The sequence below is a fragment of the Aspergillus welwitschiae genome (genome assembly GCF_003344945.1).
Source record: "Aspergillus welwitschiae strain CBS 139.54b unplaced genomic scaffold BDQ94scaffold_15, whole genome shotgun sequence".
Lineage (NCBI taxonomy): Eukaryota > Fungi > Ascomycota > Eurotiomycetes > Eurotiales > Aspergillaceae > Aspergillus > Aspergillus welwitschiae.
In genome coordinates this window covers 195720-211317 of record NW_020798709.1, presented here as the reverse complement: position 1 = coordinate 211317, position 15598 = coordinate 195720, and the positions used below count along the sequence as shown (strand labels likewise).

At 50.8% G+C, this 15598-nt stretch overlaps 7 protein-coding genes across 7 annotated transcripts; 5 read left to right on the top strand and 2 right to left on the bottom strand.

Annotated features, from left to right (window-relative positions):
- Positions 1 to 830: 830 nt before the first annotated feature.
- BDQ94DRAFT_170136 (putative ABC multidrug transporter) lies at positions 831 to 4883 on the top strand (the record flags this gene model as incomplete). Its single annotated transcript, XM_026771420.1, has 4 exons — positions 831 to 872; positions 928 to 1122; positions 1171 to 4472; positions 4535 to 4883. The coding sequence occupies 4 exons, from the start codon at positions 831 to 833 to the stop codon at positions 4881 to 4883; spliced, it is 3888 nt and encodes a 1295-aa protein (XP_026626532.1).
- Positions 4884 to 5173: 290 nt separating this feature from the next.
- Positions 5174 to 6198, top strand: BDQ94DRAFT_30283 (orotate phosphoribosyltransferase). Its single transcript, XM_026775448.1, has 3 exons — positions 5174 to 5334; positions 5394 to 5529; positions 5609 to 6198. Exons 1-3 carry the CDS (start codon positions 5241 to 5243, stop codon positions 6093 to 6095), a joined length of 717 nt encoding a protein of 238 aa, XP_026626531.1. The 5' UTR covers positions 5174 to 5240; the 3' UTR covers positions 6096 to 6198.
- Positions 6199 to 7060: 862 nt separating this feature from the next.
- BDQ94DRAFT_159321 (MFS monocarboxylate transporter) lies at positions 7061 to 8446 on the top strand (the record flags this gene model as incomplete). Its single annotated transcript, XM_026769061.1, has 3 exons — positions 7061 to 7571; positions 7642 to 7841; positions 7931 to 8446. The coding sequence occupies 3 exons, from the start codon at positions 7061 to 7063 to the stop codon at positions 8444 to 8446; spliced, it is 1227 nt and encodes a 408-aa protein (XP_026626530.1).
- Positions 8447 to 9660: 1214 nt separating this feature from the next.
- Positions 9661 to 11432, top strand: BDQ94DRAFT_143219 (MFS transporter). Its single transcript, XM_026766190.1, has one exon. The coding sequence runs from the start codon at positions 9721 to 9723 to the stop codon at positions 11377 to 11379; it is 1659 nt and encodes a 552-aa protein (XP_026626529.1). The 5' UTR covers positions 9661 to 9720; the 3' UTR covers positions 11380 to 11432.
- A 154-nt stretch (positions 11433 to 11586) lies between these two features.
- BDQ94DRAFT_143218 (uncharacterized protein) lies at positions 11587 to 13333 on the top strand. Its single transcript, XM_026766189.1, has one exon. The coding sequence runs from the start codon at positions 11883 to 11885 to the stop codon at positions 13035 to 13037; it is 1155 nt and encodes a 384-aa protein (XP_026626528.1). The 5' UTR covers positions 11587 to 11882; the 3' UTR covers positions 13038 to 13333.
- Positions 13334 to 13854: 521 nt separating this feature from the next.
- BDQ94DRAFT_143216 (uncharacterized protein) lies at positions 13855 to 14139 on the bottom strand. The gene has a single exon (XM_026766188.1). The coding sequence runs from the start codon at positions 14075 to 14077 to the stop codon at positions 13922 to 13924; it is 156 nt and encodes a 51-aa protein (XP_026626527.1). The 5' UTR covers positions 14078 to 14139; the 3' UTR covers positions 13855 to 13921.
- A 436-nt stretch (positions 14140 to 14575) lies between these two features.
- BDQ94DRAFT_170132 (uncharacterized protein) lies at positions 14576 to 14912 on the bottom strand (the record flags this gene model as incomplete). Its single annotated transcript, XM_026771419.1, has 2 exons — positions 14576 to 14752; positions 14802 to 14912. 2 exons carry the CDS (start codon positions 14910 to 14912, stop codon positions 14576 to 14578), a joined length of 288 nt encoding a protein of 95 aa, XP_026626526.1.
- Between the last annotated feature and the right edge of the window lie 686 nt (positions 14913 to 15598).

The following is a 15598-nucleotide window of genomic DNA, read 5'->3' as shown; positions in this document are numbered from 1 at the left end:
GCTTCTTTTAAAGAACTTAGTAATTTTAGTAATTCAGCTAAGCTAGTTCAGAAATATGCTTAGACCAGCCCATACAGGGTCCAATGGCATCTGCCAGTCAACGACTTCAAACGGCGGCGCGGGACCCAATTTTGAGGCAACTCACACCGGTCCTCGCTCAACCCCGGTTTCACGAGTGTGCGCCCGAGCCAACGCCCCGAAACAAGCACGCACCAGTAGCCAAGGGCGGTAGAATTGACAGAGGGGTTGTAATATCCGCCATACGGATCTGCGGCTGAAAACGTTGAGGTTTCAAGCTTGGGTGCAGCAACACATGGTTATCTCGGAGCCCTAATATTGGGTTCCTCGCCTTGTGCCTGACGATCCCGTTCGGCTTGAAACGCTGGTTCCCACACGGGCCATGTCCCTGGTTAACCCATCTTTGGTCTTCTGATGATTAGAGTTCCTGCAAGTTTACTACGAACTTGTGCGCCGATGAATGGGTGAAAATGCGAATAAGGATGGTCGTGATCTGCTGGGGTTCCGTGGGATTCGCTGCGGTTCATTTCGGGCTGTGTTTGCCATTTCTGAGGTTTCAAGTATAGGGGGTTCTCCTGCCTTGCTTTCTGGTTTTCTTGGAGATTCTATGGCTTGTTTCTGTTCATGTGAGGGATAGATTGCATGTGGTTTCTTTCCGATTGACTTTGGACTGGGCATTTCTGTTGAGCTGTGACTAGTCCGATCGTTGTGTCATCTTTTGTTTGCTGCTCTGTTGTTTTGCTTGCTACTGCTGTACTAATAGTAATGTTAACTTGATGGCGCATGCATGGTAGTCACCATCTGTCGACATTATGAAGTGGAAGGAGGACATTTGCCTGGAAGAACTTCCTATGGTGAGTGTTATCTCATGCTTTCCAAAACCACTGTACGACTGACACACAACAATAGTCACCAGGCACAGATAGCACCGCCATCTCCCTGTCCGACGTCGAGAAGGAGATTCTCGACAAGCAAGTGAATGCGCCCGCATCCGAGCCGGGCTTCTTTGGTATCTACCGGTATGCCAGTCGCTGGGACATATTCCTCATCATTCTCAGCTCGGCCGCATCCATAGCCGGAGGAGCTGCTCTACCTTTGTTCACTGTGAGCATATCCATCCTGCAATTCCAGCGAATGTCCTAACCATCACAGGTCCTCTTTGGCAACCTCACTTCAACCTTCCAAGACATCGTCGCAGGCACCATCACCTACGAGCACTTCCATAACGAACTCAACCGATACGTCGTCTACTTTATCTACCTTGCCGTCGCCGAGTTCCTAACCATCTACATCGCGACCGCGGGCTTCATCTACACCGGTGACCATGTCGTTCAGCGCATCCGCGTGGAATACCTGCGCGCCATTCTGCGCCAGAACATCGCTTTCTTCGATACCCTGGGAGCCGGTGAAATCACCACCCGCATCACGGCAGACACAAACTTGATACAGGATGGAATCTCCGAGAAAGTCGGCCTGGCGCTGACGGGATTATCCACCTTTGCTACAGCATTCATCATCGCCTACATCAAGTTCTGGAAGTTGGCCTTGATCTGTAGTGCCACCCTTATTGCCCTGCTGGTTATCATGGGCGGAGGGTCCATGTTCACCATGGTTTATAGCAAGAGATCGCTCGACTGCCAAGGTCGTTGCGGTAGCTTTGCCGAAGATATCCTTGATTCTGTTAGAACAGTTGTGGCCTTTGATGCTCAGAATGTGCTGGCTGCCAAGTATGATGCTCATCTGTTAGAGTCTGAGGGGCCCGCCCGAAAAGCGCAGATTACCTTTGCCATCATGGTCGGTGCGCTGCTCTCCTGCATCCATTTGAATTATGGATTGGGCTTCTGGCGTGGGAGTATATTCCTTGTGCATGGAGATAGCGGTGTCCAGGCGGGTGATATTCTCACCATCCTCATGTCCATTATGCTTGGATCGTACCATTTGGGGAACGTTGCTCCAAACACCCAGGCCATCTCGAATGCAGTGGCTGCGGCATCTAAGCTGTACAGTACCATCGACAGGCCATCGCCCTTGGATGCATCCTCGGATCAGGGCCTGAAGCTGGGCCACATCAAGGGCAACATTGTCTTGCAGAACATCAGACACGTGTACCCATCGCGGCCCGAGGTCATTGTCGCCAATGACTTGAATGTCTACATTCCAGCCGGCAAGACTACGGCATTCGTCGGGCCCTCGGGATCCGGCAAAAGTACGGTCATCGGGTTGATCGAGCGGTTCTACAATCCTGTGGCTGGACGAATCACTCTTGATGGACATGATTTGCAAAATTTGAACCTTCGCTGGCTGAGACAGCAAGTTTCGCTAGTATCTCAAGAGCCTCGACTCTTCTCCACCACCATCTACGAGAACATCAAATTCGGGCTGATTGGCTCTGACTTCGAGAATGAAACCGAGGCACAGATCACCAAGCGGATCCACGATGCTGCTCGCATGGCCAATGCGCACGACTTCATCATGGCTCTTCCGAATCGATACGACACCAACATCGGGTCTTTCTCGCTGTCTGGTGGTCAGAAGCAGCGTATTGCCATTGCACGAGCGGTCGTCAAGGATCCTCGCCTGCTGCTTCTCGACGAAGCGACTTCAGCGCTGGACGCAAAGTCGGAGGAAATCGTGCAGTCAGCGCTGGATAAAGCCACCAAGGGTCGTACAACAATTGTCATTGCACATCGCCTCTCTACTATCAAAGACGCCCATAACATCATCGTTCTCGTCAACGGCCATATCGTAGAGCAGGGGCCACATGCAGAGCTCATGGACCGGAGAGGCGTCTACTGCGACATGGTCGAAGCCCAGCAGATCAAACAGCGGGACAAGAAGCGGCACGAGTCGATGACATTCTTCTTCGAGGATGACTACGCCACCTATCCCATGGAAGACCAGGACGCACTAAGCGACGATGGCTCGGAAGTCGGGCTCAAGTCTGGCAGCAAACACCGACGCCGCCGCACCCGAATGTCCATGTTCATCCCACCCTTGCCAACGAAAGTCAAGCAGACTTTCTCTCTCTGGTCGCTATTCAAATTTCTTGCATCATTCAATCGCCCCGAATGGCCGATCATGTCTCTAGGTCTCTGTGCCTCCATCGTCGCGGGCGGCATCCAGCCCTCTCAAGCCGTCCTGTTCGCCAAAGCCGTCAGCACCCTGAGTCTCCCACCCTTCGAATACCACAAACTGCGCCACGACGCCAACTTCTGGTCCTTGATGTTCCTCATGATGGGCATGATCACCCTCTGCATCTACAGTCTCCAGGGGACCCTCTTCGCCTACAGCTCCGAGCGCATGATTTACCGCGCCCGCAGCCAGGCCTTCCGCGTCATGCTGAACAAAGACATTTCCTTCTTCGACCGCGAAGAAAACACCACCGGTGCCTTGACCTCTACCCTCGGCGCCGAAACCAAGCAACTAGCCGGTATCAGCGGCGTCACACTGGGCACCATCCTCATCGTATCTGTCAACCTGGCCGCCTCCCTCGTCGTGGCCCTAGCAATGGGCTGGAAACTCGCCCTGGTGTGCATCTCCGCCGTCCCTGTCCTCCTCGCCTGCGGTTTCATTCGCGTCTGGATGCTCGACAAAATTCAGCGTCGCGCTAAAACAGCATACCAGAAATCAGCCAGCTCCGCTTGCGAAGCCGCTTCTGCTATCCGCACGGTCGCTTCATTGACCATGGAGCCGGAGGTGCTCCAATCTTACGAGTCACAACTCCATAACCAGCTGAGAAGCGACATCTTCCCCATCATCAAGTCCTCTGCGCTGTATGCTAGTTCCCAGGCCCTGCCGTTCCTATGCATGGCGCTTGGGTTCTGGTACGGCGGCACTTTACTCGGAAAGGGCGACTATTCCCTCTTCCAGTTTTATGTCTGCTTCAGTGAAGTCATCTTCGGCGCGCAGGCTGCGGGAACCATCTTCTCTCACGCCCCTGATATGGGCAAGGCCAAGAACGCGGCTGTGGAGTTCAAGAAACTCTTCCGCAACAACAACCCCACTACTTCTGCAATCAATAGCTATCGATACGGACCTCCCGTCCACGTTGCCTCCATGCAAGGGGAGGTTGAATTCCGTGACGTGTCGTTCCGGTATCCCACACGTCTGGAACAGCCTGTTCTACGCCACTTGAACCTCACCGTCAAGCCAGGGCAATATGTCGCTCTGGTGGGGTCGAGTGGTAGTGGCAAGAGTACGATTGTTGCCCTGTTGGAACGGTTTTATGAAGCGCAGGTGGGCGAGATATATATCGACGGACGCAACATCAAAGCGTTGGACAAGAAGTCGTATCGCAGTCATTTGGCGCTGGTCAGTCAGGAACCGTCGCTGTTCCATGGCACTATTCGGGAGAATATTCTCCTGGGTTGTACGGATAAGGAACATGTGTCGGAGGATATGGTGGTCAAGGCGTGCAGAGATGCGAATATTTATGATTTCATCATGTCGTTGCCGTAAGTCTTCCCTTTCCCTTTCTTCTTTTGTGGTATGTATGCGGTTACTCATTGAGAAACAGACAAGGCTTTGACACTCTCGTTGGTAACAAGGGTGGCATGTTGTCAGGTGGACAGAAACAGCGTATCGCGATAGCGCGTGCGTTGATTCGGAACCCGCGCATTCTGTTGTTGGACGAGGCGACTTCCGCGCTGGATTCCGAGTCGGAGAAGGTGGTGCAGGCTGCGCTGGACGCGGCTGCCAAGGGGAGGACCACTATTGCGGTGGCGCATCGGTTAAGTACGATTCAACGGGCGGATATGATATATTTCTTAGAGCAGGGAGAGGTGATTGAGTGTGGGACACATAAGGAGTTGTTGAGGAGGAGAGGACGGTATTATGAGATGGTGAATTTGCAGACTTTGAGGTGATTATACCATTGACTCAATGGGTGGTTCATGGGTTATGTGAAGGCGTTAATGGTAATGTATATTAATGGTGAAATGGGCTTCGATTGGGTTTAATTGGAATCTGTATAATCTCAGATGTAGTCAACATGAATGGCAATATATCCTCGGCGATACCGTCGGAGATAAGATAAGAATAATCGCACACTATTCCTAAAACATACTGGTACATACTGCATCAGGCTAGTGTGGGGTGCTTACCTCATCCACCCAAATGAGCCCAACTTTTTTGTCTCAATCAATAATTGCATCCAAATTCCCCCGCAACTTCCCCCTCCAACCCCGTGTCTATACCACTCCCTCCACACCCACACAATCACAATGGCTCTCCCTGCCTACAAGACCGCCTTCCTGGAGTCCTGCCTGTCGGCCAACGTGCTGACTTTCGGCACCTTCACCCTGAAGTCGGGTCGCCGTGCGTCACCCCTCCAACACCGGCATTATCGCAATCGGAAGACTTACCACTGTATACAGACTCCCCCTACTTCTTCAACGCCGGCATCTTCAACACCGCCTCTCTCCTCTCCGCCCTCTCCACCGCATACGCTCACACCATCATCACCTTCCTCGCTGAGAACCCTTCCATCCCCAAGCCCGACGTCATCTTCGGGTAAAAAACCCCCCCCTCTCCCCCATACCCCGCTTCCACTTAACAACCCATAAATAACTAACAAAACCCCCCGAAACAGCCCCGCATATAAAGGCATCCCCCTCGCGTGCGCCACCCTCCTCGAACTCAACCGCATCGACCCCGCCACCTGGGGCAGCGTGTCCTACAGCTACAACCGCAAAGAAGCCAAGGATCACGGCGAAGGCGGCAACATTGTCGGCGCCGCTCTGAAGGGCAAGACCGTGCTTGTGATCGACGATGTCATCACGGCCGGTACTGCGATGCGCGAGACCCTGAACCTGGTCGCCAAGGAGGGCGGCAAGGTCGTCGGATTCACTGTTGCTCTGGACCGCTTGGAGAAGATGCCCGGACCCAAGGACGAGAACGGTGTTGAGGACGATAAGCCCAGAATGAGTGCTATGGGTCAGATCCGTAAGGAGTATGGTGTGCCTACGACGAGTATTGTTACTCTGGATGATTTGATCAAGTTGATGCAGGCGAAGGGCAATGAGGCCGATATGAAGCGGTTGGAGGAGTATAGGGCTAAGTATCAGGCTAGTGATTAGTTGGTTTCATTGACTGATTGTTTGGGTGGGTGTGAGAGGTTAGGTTAGGCTGTGGGCGTAGGAATGAAAAGCTGTATACATAGGGGCCTGAAGAGGTGCGTAGAGATGGTCGTGAGATGTTTTATGTCAAAATTTTGAACAAATGACACCTTAAAAAAGACCCCTTGTTTTCAGCTGAATTAGCCCGGAAAGATGCTCGGCACGCCATGAGTCTAGCCCACTCGGTGGGCACCCGTTTCCCACATTTGAAGTGGCCGACGCTCATTTGGCTGAGGCTGTGGCCTGGAAAGGCACTATGGCGTGCTGCGGTACAAGGCCGGGCTGGCGTACGAACCACGACGCCCGAAGGGAACCGTTCGGTCTTACTACTACTATGTCCCCAGTTGAACACCCGAGGAGAGTGCGTGATTGATTGGTTGTAGATGCCGAGCTCTGGGAATCTTATGAATCCATTGGTTGGCGGCTCATTCCCGCTGTATATCGTCTGGATCGCGCGGTTACTCTGAAAATGGATCGTTATAAGCAATAGTAACTAACAGTCTCGCACGGATCATGTCCTTGCCGCTAAACCCCCCAAGTACATCGGAAATCGGCCCCAGCTCAGGCACATGCTATGATGCTTCTATATTTTGAAAGTCAGCTAGTCAGGATGGCATTTCTTTTGCTCCCCAAGCGTGGATGTTCCTGGACAAATAGTCCGCTAATCAAAATTCACTACTCAGTCTCACACAAGACATCTTAGACCATTATATTGAGATGCGGTACAGTTGCATGCAGCTAGATTAGATAATTTATAAGCAACCATTCGTTATGATACATGGAGTGACTTTATATAATAAATTCGCCCTGCTGCTATGTTCTCGTTTCTAGCCACTACTCCATTTCATTGAATCGTACTGTTTTCTTCTTTACGCATACTCCATGTTCGTTTCTAAAACTAGACCAGGACATAAAACACTCAATAAATGTCCACCGCTGGCACACTCCCACCCCCTCCCGACGGTGGATTTCACGCCTGGGCCCAAGTAGTCTCCGGCCACTTAGTGGTTGCGGTAACATGGGGCTATGCAGCCAGCTTTGGCGTCTTCCAAGACCATTATGAAGTCACTCTACCGCAAACCTCGTCCGATATTTCGTGGATCGGTGGCTTCCAGGTCTTCTGTCTCCTATTCATGTCCCCTCTCTCCGGGCGCGCGACGGATGCCGGACAAGCTCGGCTTGTCGTCGGCATTGGCGCATTTTTGTTGTTACTTGGAACCTTCATGACCAGCCTAGCAAGGGTCTATTGGCAACTATTTCTCTCCCAGGGGCTCTGCATTGGTATCGGCCAGGGACTTATGTGGTTGCCTAGTGTGACTCTCGTTTCCACGTACTTTGTCCGACGCCGTGTGTTCGCCGTCACGGCTGCTGCCACCGGAACCAGTACAGGGGGGATTATCTTTCCAGCTATGATTCAGTTCCTGTCTCCAAGGATAGGTGAGACCACCATGTAATCTGTTGGCGTGATCCATCCGGACTCCATCCTGATCCTCCTCCCTTTTGGAAGGTTTTCCGTGGGCTGTCCGGTGCATGGGTCTAGTCGTCTTTGTCATGCTCCTGATTATCCTTGCCCTACTACGTCCTCGACTGCCGCCACGCAAGTCGGGTCCCTTGATCGAATGGGGAGCATTCACTGAGCCAGCTTATATGCTTTTCACTCTTGGGGTCTTTCTCCTCTACTGGACCCTCTATTTCGCGTTCTTCTATGTATGTCGCACATCCTACCCCATCTCATTCTCCTAAGGCATCCTCTCCTCAGTCAACCCACCAAGCAGATAAAAACCAACAAAACCCAGATCCAAGTTTACGCGACCGACCGACTAGGTCTTTCCGCCCGCGCAGGCGTCAATTTAGTTATCGTGATCAATGTACTCGGAATCCCAATCCGAGCACCCTGTGGATATCTCGCGGATCGGTACCTGGGGCCACTAAACTGCTTGATTCCGTGGGTCAGCATATGCGGGGTTTTGATGTTCTGTTGGGCGGGCGTTCACAATGTCGCTGGCTTGTATATCTTCGCGGTGTTTTATGGTCTTGCTTCCGCGGCAGCCATGGGTCTTTTTGCTGGCACGGTGCCATCTTTGACGAAGGACCTGGATAAGATAGGCACTCGGGTGGGAATGGCACTTGCCATGATCAGCTTCGGGCCCTTGACGGGACCTTCGGTGGCGGGCGCTTTGATTGCGCAGTCTGGAGATGATAGTTATTTACCCGCTCAACTCTGGGCTGGAGCTGCTTTAATGGTTGGGGCGTTGGCTTTGGTGGGGGCTCGAATTGTTATCACTGGTCCGCATCTTCTAGTTAAGGTTTGAATTGCTGTGATGGAATCCAAGCATAAGATACCTCTTCCCCTACATAGGTAGGCTCAGACACATTTTTCGTAGGAAAAGTCCATTGGGATGATATCAGATATACCTTTTCGCATGCGAGAAGCCCGTCTTGTCATGACCGTAGCGAGTAATTATATATCAGTGATATATCCGAGGATTACTAGCTACTTGCTATAATTATGAGGAAATATTGAGTATAAATTTCTATGCTTATATATCACTGTTAAAGGTCCGGAGGGTAGTTTCACCATTGTATTTATGATGTCAATTCGATATTTCTATATAACTTAGTAACTATTATCCACTAACTAGTAGATAACATGCTATAACCGCCCACAACTTGGGCCATCGGCCTTATTGTGGTGGCATGCCGATAATAGGATGTATTCAACCCGTACTTCAATTCCCGGTTTCAGGTTCAACCAGTTATATACTCAGATCTAGGCCGGTTTTCGCTCCTTGCAGGATTCTGTTCGGAGATTTCTCGAGTTTGGTCAGTCTGTCTATGGGCTGGCCCGTCGGGGATTACTCGGCACCGAGCCATCTCCGAGATGCCGATTGACGCAAGTTGGTTATCAGCCACATTCTGGAATGCTGTAACCAGGATCTGCTTGTTGCGCGATTAAGCATCCCGTCTCGACCCTGGTTGATCTGATGGAACTGCAGATTTTTCTTATTTTCAGCTGTCAGATGACGTGTTTCGATGCAATAGTGTTCCTGCAGTGAAGATTGACTCGGAGCTTCGTGCCGTGGAACATTGGATGTGATCGTACAACTGCTTGTATGCAGTTACTCGACAATGCAATCCCAGTTCTGGATTTCCGGAGAAGTTCTCTGTTGTACTCTCTGTTGTGAAACAGTGTTTGTGAAGATGTCCGGGCAGTTCAGCTGTGGTGTGACAGGCACAGCTGCGGCTCCGGTATCACAGATGCAATCTAGATTATCTGGGTTGCCCCTGACTAGTTAGCTATACAGTCACTTGAAAGTTCTGAGTCATTGTAAGAGTTTGAAGAAAAAGAAAATTTCTCACTTTGATTGTAGCTAACCTGTTTATCAGGTCCGTAAAACTGTATCAGCCCAATGGCGGCACCGGCGATAGCTCGGCATCGGAGATGGGTCGGCCTGCCGTATGTATGGCATCATCAACTGTAGTATATAAAGCCCTACAGTTCCAACATTGGATACCATCAGCATCAGCACAACAGCAATAGATCACTACATCTACCTTACTACTTAGACATAATCATAATCACATCATGTCATCAACACCAGACCCGGCCAACGGCCAGTCCCATCGTGCCCTATACAGGACAGAAACAAGACAATCCCTCGAGAACCGCGGGATATCAGAAAAAGCACCTCCAACAGACTACAACTACCCCGATGTCGGACGAGAAGAAAACCCCGTTTTCCCAGAGGAATATACCGTCGAGACCAACACTGGCCTTGTCCCCGAAAGAACGCTCGAACAGATGCGCTCCCGCACATACTCACATCACACATCCAGCTCCGACATCGAAAAAGCCAAAGAGCCAGCAGAATTTGTGACCTTCACCATCAATGATCCCGAAAACCCCTTCAACTGGTCCCGCACGTACCGCTGGTACGTCACAATGATCGCCTCCCTTCTCGTCGTCTGCATCGCCTACGGCTCCTCCATCGTCACCGGCGGCCTCGGCCTCATCGAAGAGAAATACCACGTTTCTCTCGAAGTCGCAACGCTCACCTGCTCCATCATGGTCTGCGGCTTCGCAGTCGGCCCTCTCCTCTGGTCGCCTCTCTCCGAGATCATCGGCCGCCGTCCCGTCTACATCATCTCCCTCGCCCTCTACACCATCTTCAACATCCCCTGCGCCCTCTCTCCCAACATCGGCGGCCTCCTCGTCTGCCGCTTCCTCTGCGGCGTCTTCTCCAGCTCCGGCCTCTCTCTCGCCGGCGGCACCATCGCCGACATTTGGAACCTCGAAGACCGCGGCATGGCCATCGCCTTCTTCGCCGCTGCCCCTTACTGCGGACCCGTCATCGGCCCCATCGTCTGCGGCTGGATCACCGTCGGCTCCCACCGTCTCGACCTCTTCTTCTGGACCAACATGGCCTTCTGCGGCGTCATAATGATCCTCGTCGGTCTCATCCCAGAAACCTATGCCCCCGTGATCTTGAAACGCCGCGCCGCCCGTCTCCGCAAAGAGACCGGAAACCCCAACATCATCACCGAGCAGGAGAAACACAAACTCACTCTGCACGATATCATCCGCACCAGTCTCATCCGCCCTATCACCATGATCCTCACCGAACCCGTCCTCGACCTCATGTGCATGTACATTGTGCTCATCTACAGCATGCTCTACGCCTTCTTCTTCGCCTACCCGGTCATCTTCGGAAAACTGTACAACTACAACGACGGCCAGATCGGTCTGATGTTCATCCCTATTCTCATCGGCGCGGGCTTCTCCCTCCTCTTTACTCCACTTGTCGAGAAACACTTCCACCGGATATGTCTCTCTCGTTCGCCAACCCCGGAAGATAGACTCATTGGTGCGCTGATTGGCGCGCCGTTCGTGCCTATCTCCCTGTTTATCCTGGGTGCTACGTCCTATAAACATATCATCTGGGTTGGGCCGGCCTCGTCGGGAATTGCGTTTGGGTTTGGCATGGTGCTGTGCTATTATGCGGTCAATAACTACATCATTGATAGTTATCAGAAGTATGCGGCTTCGGCGCTGGCTGCGAAGGTTTTCTTGAGATCCGGGGGAGGTGCGGCATTCCCGCTGTTCATTACCCAGATGTATGATCGGTTGGGGTTGCAGTGGGCGTCGTGGTTGTTGGCGTTTATTGGGGTGGGAATGGTGTTCATTCCGTATGTGTTTTACTTGTTTGGCGCGAGGCTGAGGGGGAAGTTGGGAAGGAAGGAGTAGATTTGGGGATAGAGGGTAGATGGGTATGTGGTGGTAATGATAGATGATAGATTAGCTAGATATATAGATTAATGTATTGCACCATCGGAAGTCCAAAATTCTCCTCTATCTCTCTTTATCTTGCCTTGTCAATTATCTCTTATGGTTCTCTGTTTCGGTTCCAGCTTTGCTTATGTTTGCTTTTTTTGGGTGCCAACCCCACCCAACCTCCGTCCTGGATCCCCGAGGAACGCCTGCAATCTCGCACACTACTATAGGCATTTTAGCTCACTGCCTCTAGATATTGGGCATCCATGCAGGTTGAGCCTCAGCACCGCCAACTCATATTTGAGCTTATAAAAGGTTCAAGCTTTTCCAATCTTCCATCAATTATACTCTATCGAATCGGAATCTCTGGTATTCGCACAATTCTCTTAACTTAATTTGGTTCTTTCTTTTCCATTTTTACACCATACACGGTCCCGTACAGCTTGACACGTATCGTTAACCGTGTGACAGCCGACATGACTTGGTTTACCGGTGCCCGAGACACGTCCGATAAAGGCTGGCATTTCGATGCCGTCAGTCTCCTGGCAGTGATTGGAGAATCCATTATCGAGAGGCAGAAGCATATTATAGTAGCTTCATCATTTAGCGTCCTCCCTCGTCTTTTACCGGCGCCACAAGCCATTTTGAACATGGGTTCGACGACGCAGCTACCACTGCTTAAAAATGTGTCTGTCATTGGTGTACATTCAGGAGCAATGTACGACGAACTAGGTTACGTCGCCCAAAGGATACATCAGACAGATAAGCTGCAACCATACGAATGTCGTGTCTATGAAATCTGTCGTTCGGAAAGTTATGAACCAGATGCCGACATTCGCGAATTGGAAGAGTGTCATGAATCTAGAAGAATAAGAATACGGCTCAAGCAGTTCTGCGTCATGAATATCTTGACCTTGGCATCTGTCCTCTTGACAGTCGGCTTGGCTGTCTGGTCAATCCTTATTCACGATGGTATTGGATTACTAGCCATGACCACTATGTCAATATCCAGCAGTCTGGCATGCCTTTCGCAACGCTCAAATCCAGAAACTGGGGAAGGAAGAACCGACCTTGATAAAATGCCCGGCGATGTTGTTATCAGGACCAAGAACGGTGCTTTTGTGGTCGTGCATTGTTCCGAGACTATTGCCCAGGAACTATACGCAAAGCGAGAAAGCTATTTTTATGCCAGGAAGCCAGAGAGTTCTGTTTTCAAAATGCTGATGGGGACCAGCACCATTCTATTGATGGTATCCGTGCTCCTCTTCAGCAACTGTGGGTGGACAATGCAGACGGCTATTGCCGTTACCTATATCTTGCTGAACCTGTGTTACTGGGCCGTTCCCGTGTTGTTCGATGAGAAAAGTTTTTGGGATCTGAGCGCTATTTATAAAATCACGCTACTTAAACATACATATAAGAAGAACTTAACGCGCGCACTGTGGGAAGCAATTTCTACAACACACCAAGTTAAATGGGTCCGAAAGTCGCGTATATTACCGGATACGGAAGCTTGGAAAGCCTGGCTACAGGAGGCAAAGGAAAGACTTTCTTCAAATTTAGACTGGGATCCTGAAATGGCAAGGGACCGTTTGATGGCAAAGGTATCGTTGCCACCTCGCGACCCTTAGAAAGAAGTTGTTTATAAACTGAAGGAGTGACTGTACATGCACCTTCTGCTAGATCACAAGGGAAGGCAATGGCGTGTTTCCATTTGCATAATATTAATATCAATATTACAATCTATATGCAGAAATAACCATGGCGATATTGGCCAGTACTCAAGTGAACAGGTCCTACCCTCGAGAATATGTGAGTCGAGAAGTCTGATTACGACCTATAAGATTGCAGGATATGAGAAGGCTCTCAAAGCCAGGATCCTGCGGACTGTGTACATAGTCTGTTTCCTTATTCTGGTTATTAGTACCACTGGGCATCATGACTCCAAGTCCTTGAGGCAGCTCATTAGCTCAAAGTAAGGGCCACAATCTTAACTATAGCCACCGGAGATGACGCAAGAGCCTGCCGACACGGATTCGAACGACGACGTTCAGGCGAGATCGAGCGCGAACGTACCTCGACTGTATAATCCTCCTCGTGCTCTGGAACGTCCGAAGGTACCCTCTCAGCCACGTTCTCGGTGTTACGGGCGCCACGACGGACACGTTCGGATCATGAATCCTCTTTTTAAAGGACGGAGCAACCGCGGTCGCGTTGAATAACGCCCACTGACTATTGATGACGGGAGGTTGGAACCTGCCGATGGAACGATACAATGAGTTGGTTAAAACGGTTACTGGCACACTCGTGGCGGATATACCTCGGATCAAAGATCGAGGCAGGAAGATGCAGAATGGCGATCCAGTTAAAGCAGTAGGGGGAATCTCGTGCATGGACGGCTCAGGGGCAGAGTACTTATATCGACTTGTGAACAGTCCCGTTGAACACCAGGCTTTATTTCTCCTATCCACAGTCGTCGGGTAAGATGACCCTATGCATGGGAATTTTATTTTGATCATAAGTTATTGGATGTCCAGCTTCCGTCAGAGGAGTCTCGTTCATAGTGTGGACCTATGAAGCGGAGACTAATGGAGTGGCAGGCGAGGGGCTCTGCGTCTGATCTTGGAGGTTGTATGAGCGGCCTTAAGGCCTTGAGATGTGTCGATGTCATAAGGTGAGGCAGCCAGGCGCTGTACGTCCAGGATAACTTGTAAGGAAGCAGCTGCGCAGACGAGCTGTACTTTGAAATTTCCTGGCAGGGTATCCACTGGAGCGTAGGTTGTATAGCCTGTTAAACTGGGTACATTTTCTTTCGTTGATGATAGCCAATACCCGACTTGTGAAACAGTATGAAGATCGCAATTTTATAAGATTGACCGAGCTCCAATCGCCGCCTGTATTGGTCGACCTTTTTCGTCTATAGGCGCTTATATGACTGTGTGAAAGTTTATAGCTGTCAATGATGGTGCAATAGAATCTAAAGAGTTCCACATTTAACCGGCCATGTTTAGAGATGTAGTCGTTATCTTCCCTAAGCCAAGCCCAGTCCCTGTAAGATTCCAGTTTCTCGCCCTTTTGCTTGTCATATAGTCTCAGGGGAAAAGATAGTAGGGCTTATGCGAGCATCAGACACGTTAGCCTTATAAAGTTTCAATCTGTCAAACTGTTGCTAATTAATTATAGCTTCATCATCTTTGCAGGCGGAATGTGCAAGGGCTTGGGCTCCCTTGTCAATTGCCAGACCGGTCTCGTCAGCGACTTTCAGACAAACAGCGCACCCAGCTTCAGTGCGTTCTTCGATCACCACGACCCATCGTAGCAGGGCACGGTATCGTCTCAACGACGTCTATGACCAGGTTAGCTGCGTATCTGTATTCCGAAGATGTCGTACATACCCGAATGAGAGTCTCAGACGCGCACGAAGACACAGTGGGTCGCGGGCTGCTACTGACCACCTCTGCAGCAGCCACACGGAACTGGCGGATCGCGCGCCTGAAGGCCGCCATCGTTGCTGGGCTACGACTGGCGCTGACTTGACTTTGAGCAGTTCTGTTCATCAGTAGTCGTCGTGCAGATGTCAACTCGAGGTTGCTGTACAGTGTTTAGCAACTAAACATAAGGATTCAGTACACAGCCCCCCTCTCGGATGGCAGTAGTTAAACCACGTATTGGTGGTATTGGTCGCAAGCGAATCAGCGACGTCCACTGCGGCTATGATTCCGACCACACTGGGCGAGAACTCGGCCCCACGTATGATCAAGGAGGCTACAGCCTCGTCTCTGGCGGTCGGGGTTGGACTTTTACTGGGCAATCTTTCTTTCCGATCATCATTCCTGCTTCGTCCAGTCATGTGCAGCCTGCTGTCATTTTCTCGGTCGACTCAGACGATGCTCGATAAGCTGGTACTGCCAATGGGCTCTTGCAGATAATATCAGGTGGTTTCTTCAGACTAACTTGTAGAATATCTGCACGGACAGGCCACCATCCTTGGGTCTAGCTTTTGCCAGACATCCATGCTAAACATCTGGGTGATGTTCCATGCTCAAATTCGACTCTGGATCTATCACTGATAAGTTGTATTCCAGGTCTTCTTTGTATGTAGAACTGCTGCACATGCTAAAGCCCCTATGGGGGCTGTGGGGAACAAGAGTTGCTTGAGCCAAATGCTTCGTTTCGGGGTTGCAGGGTTATC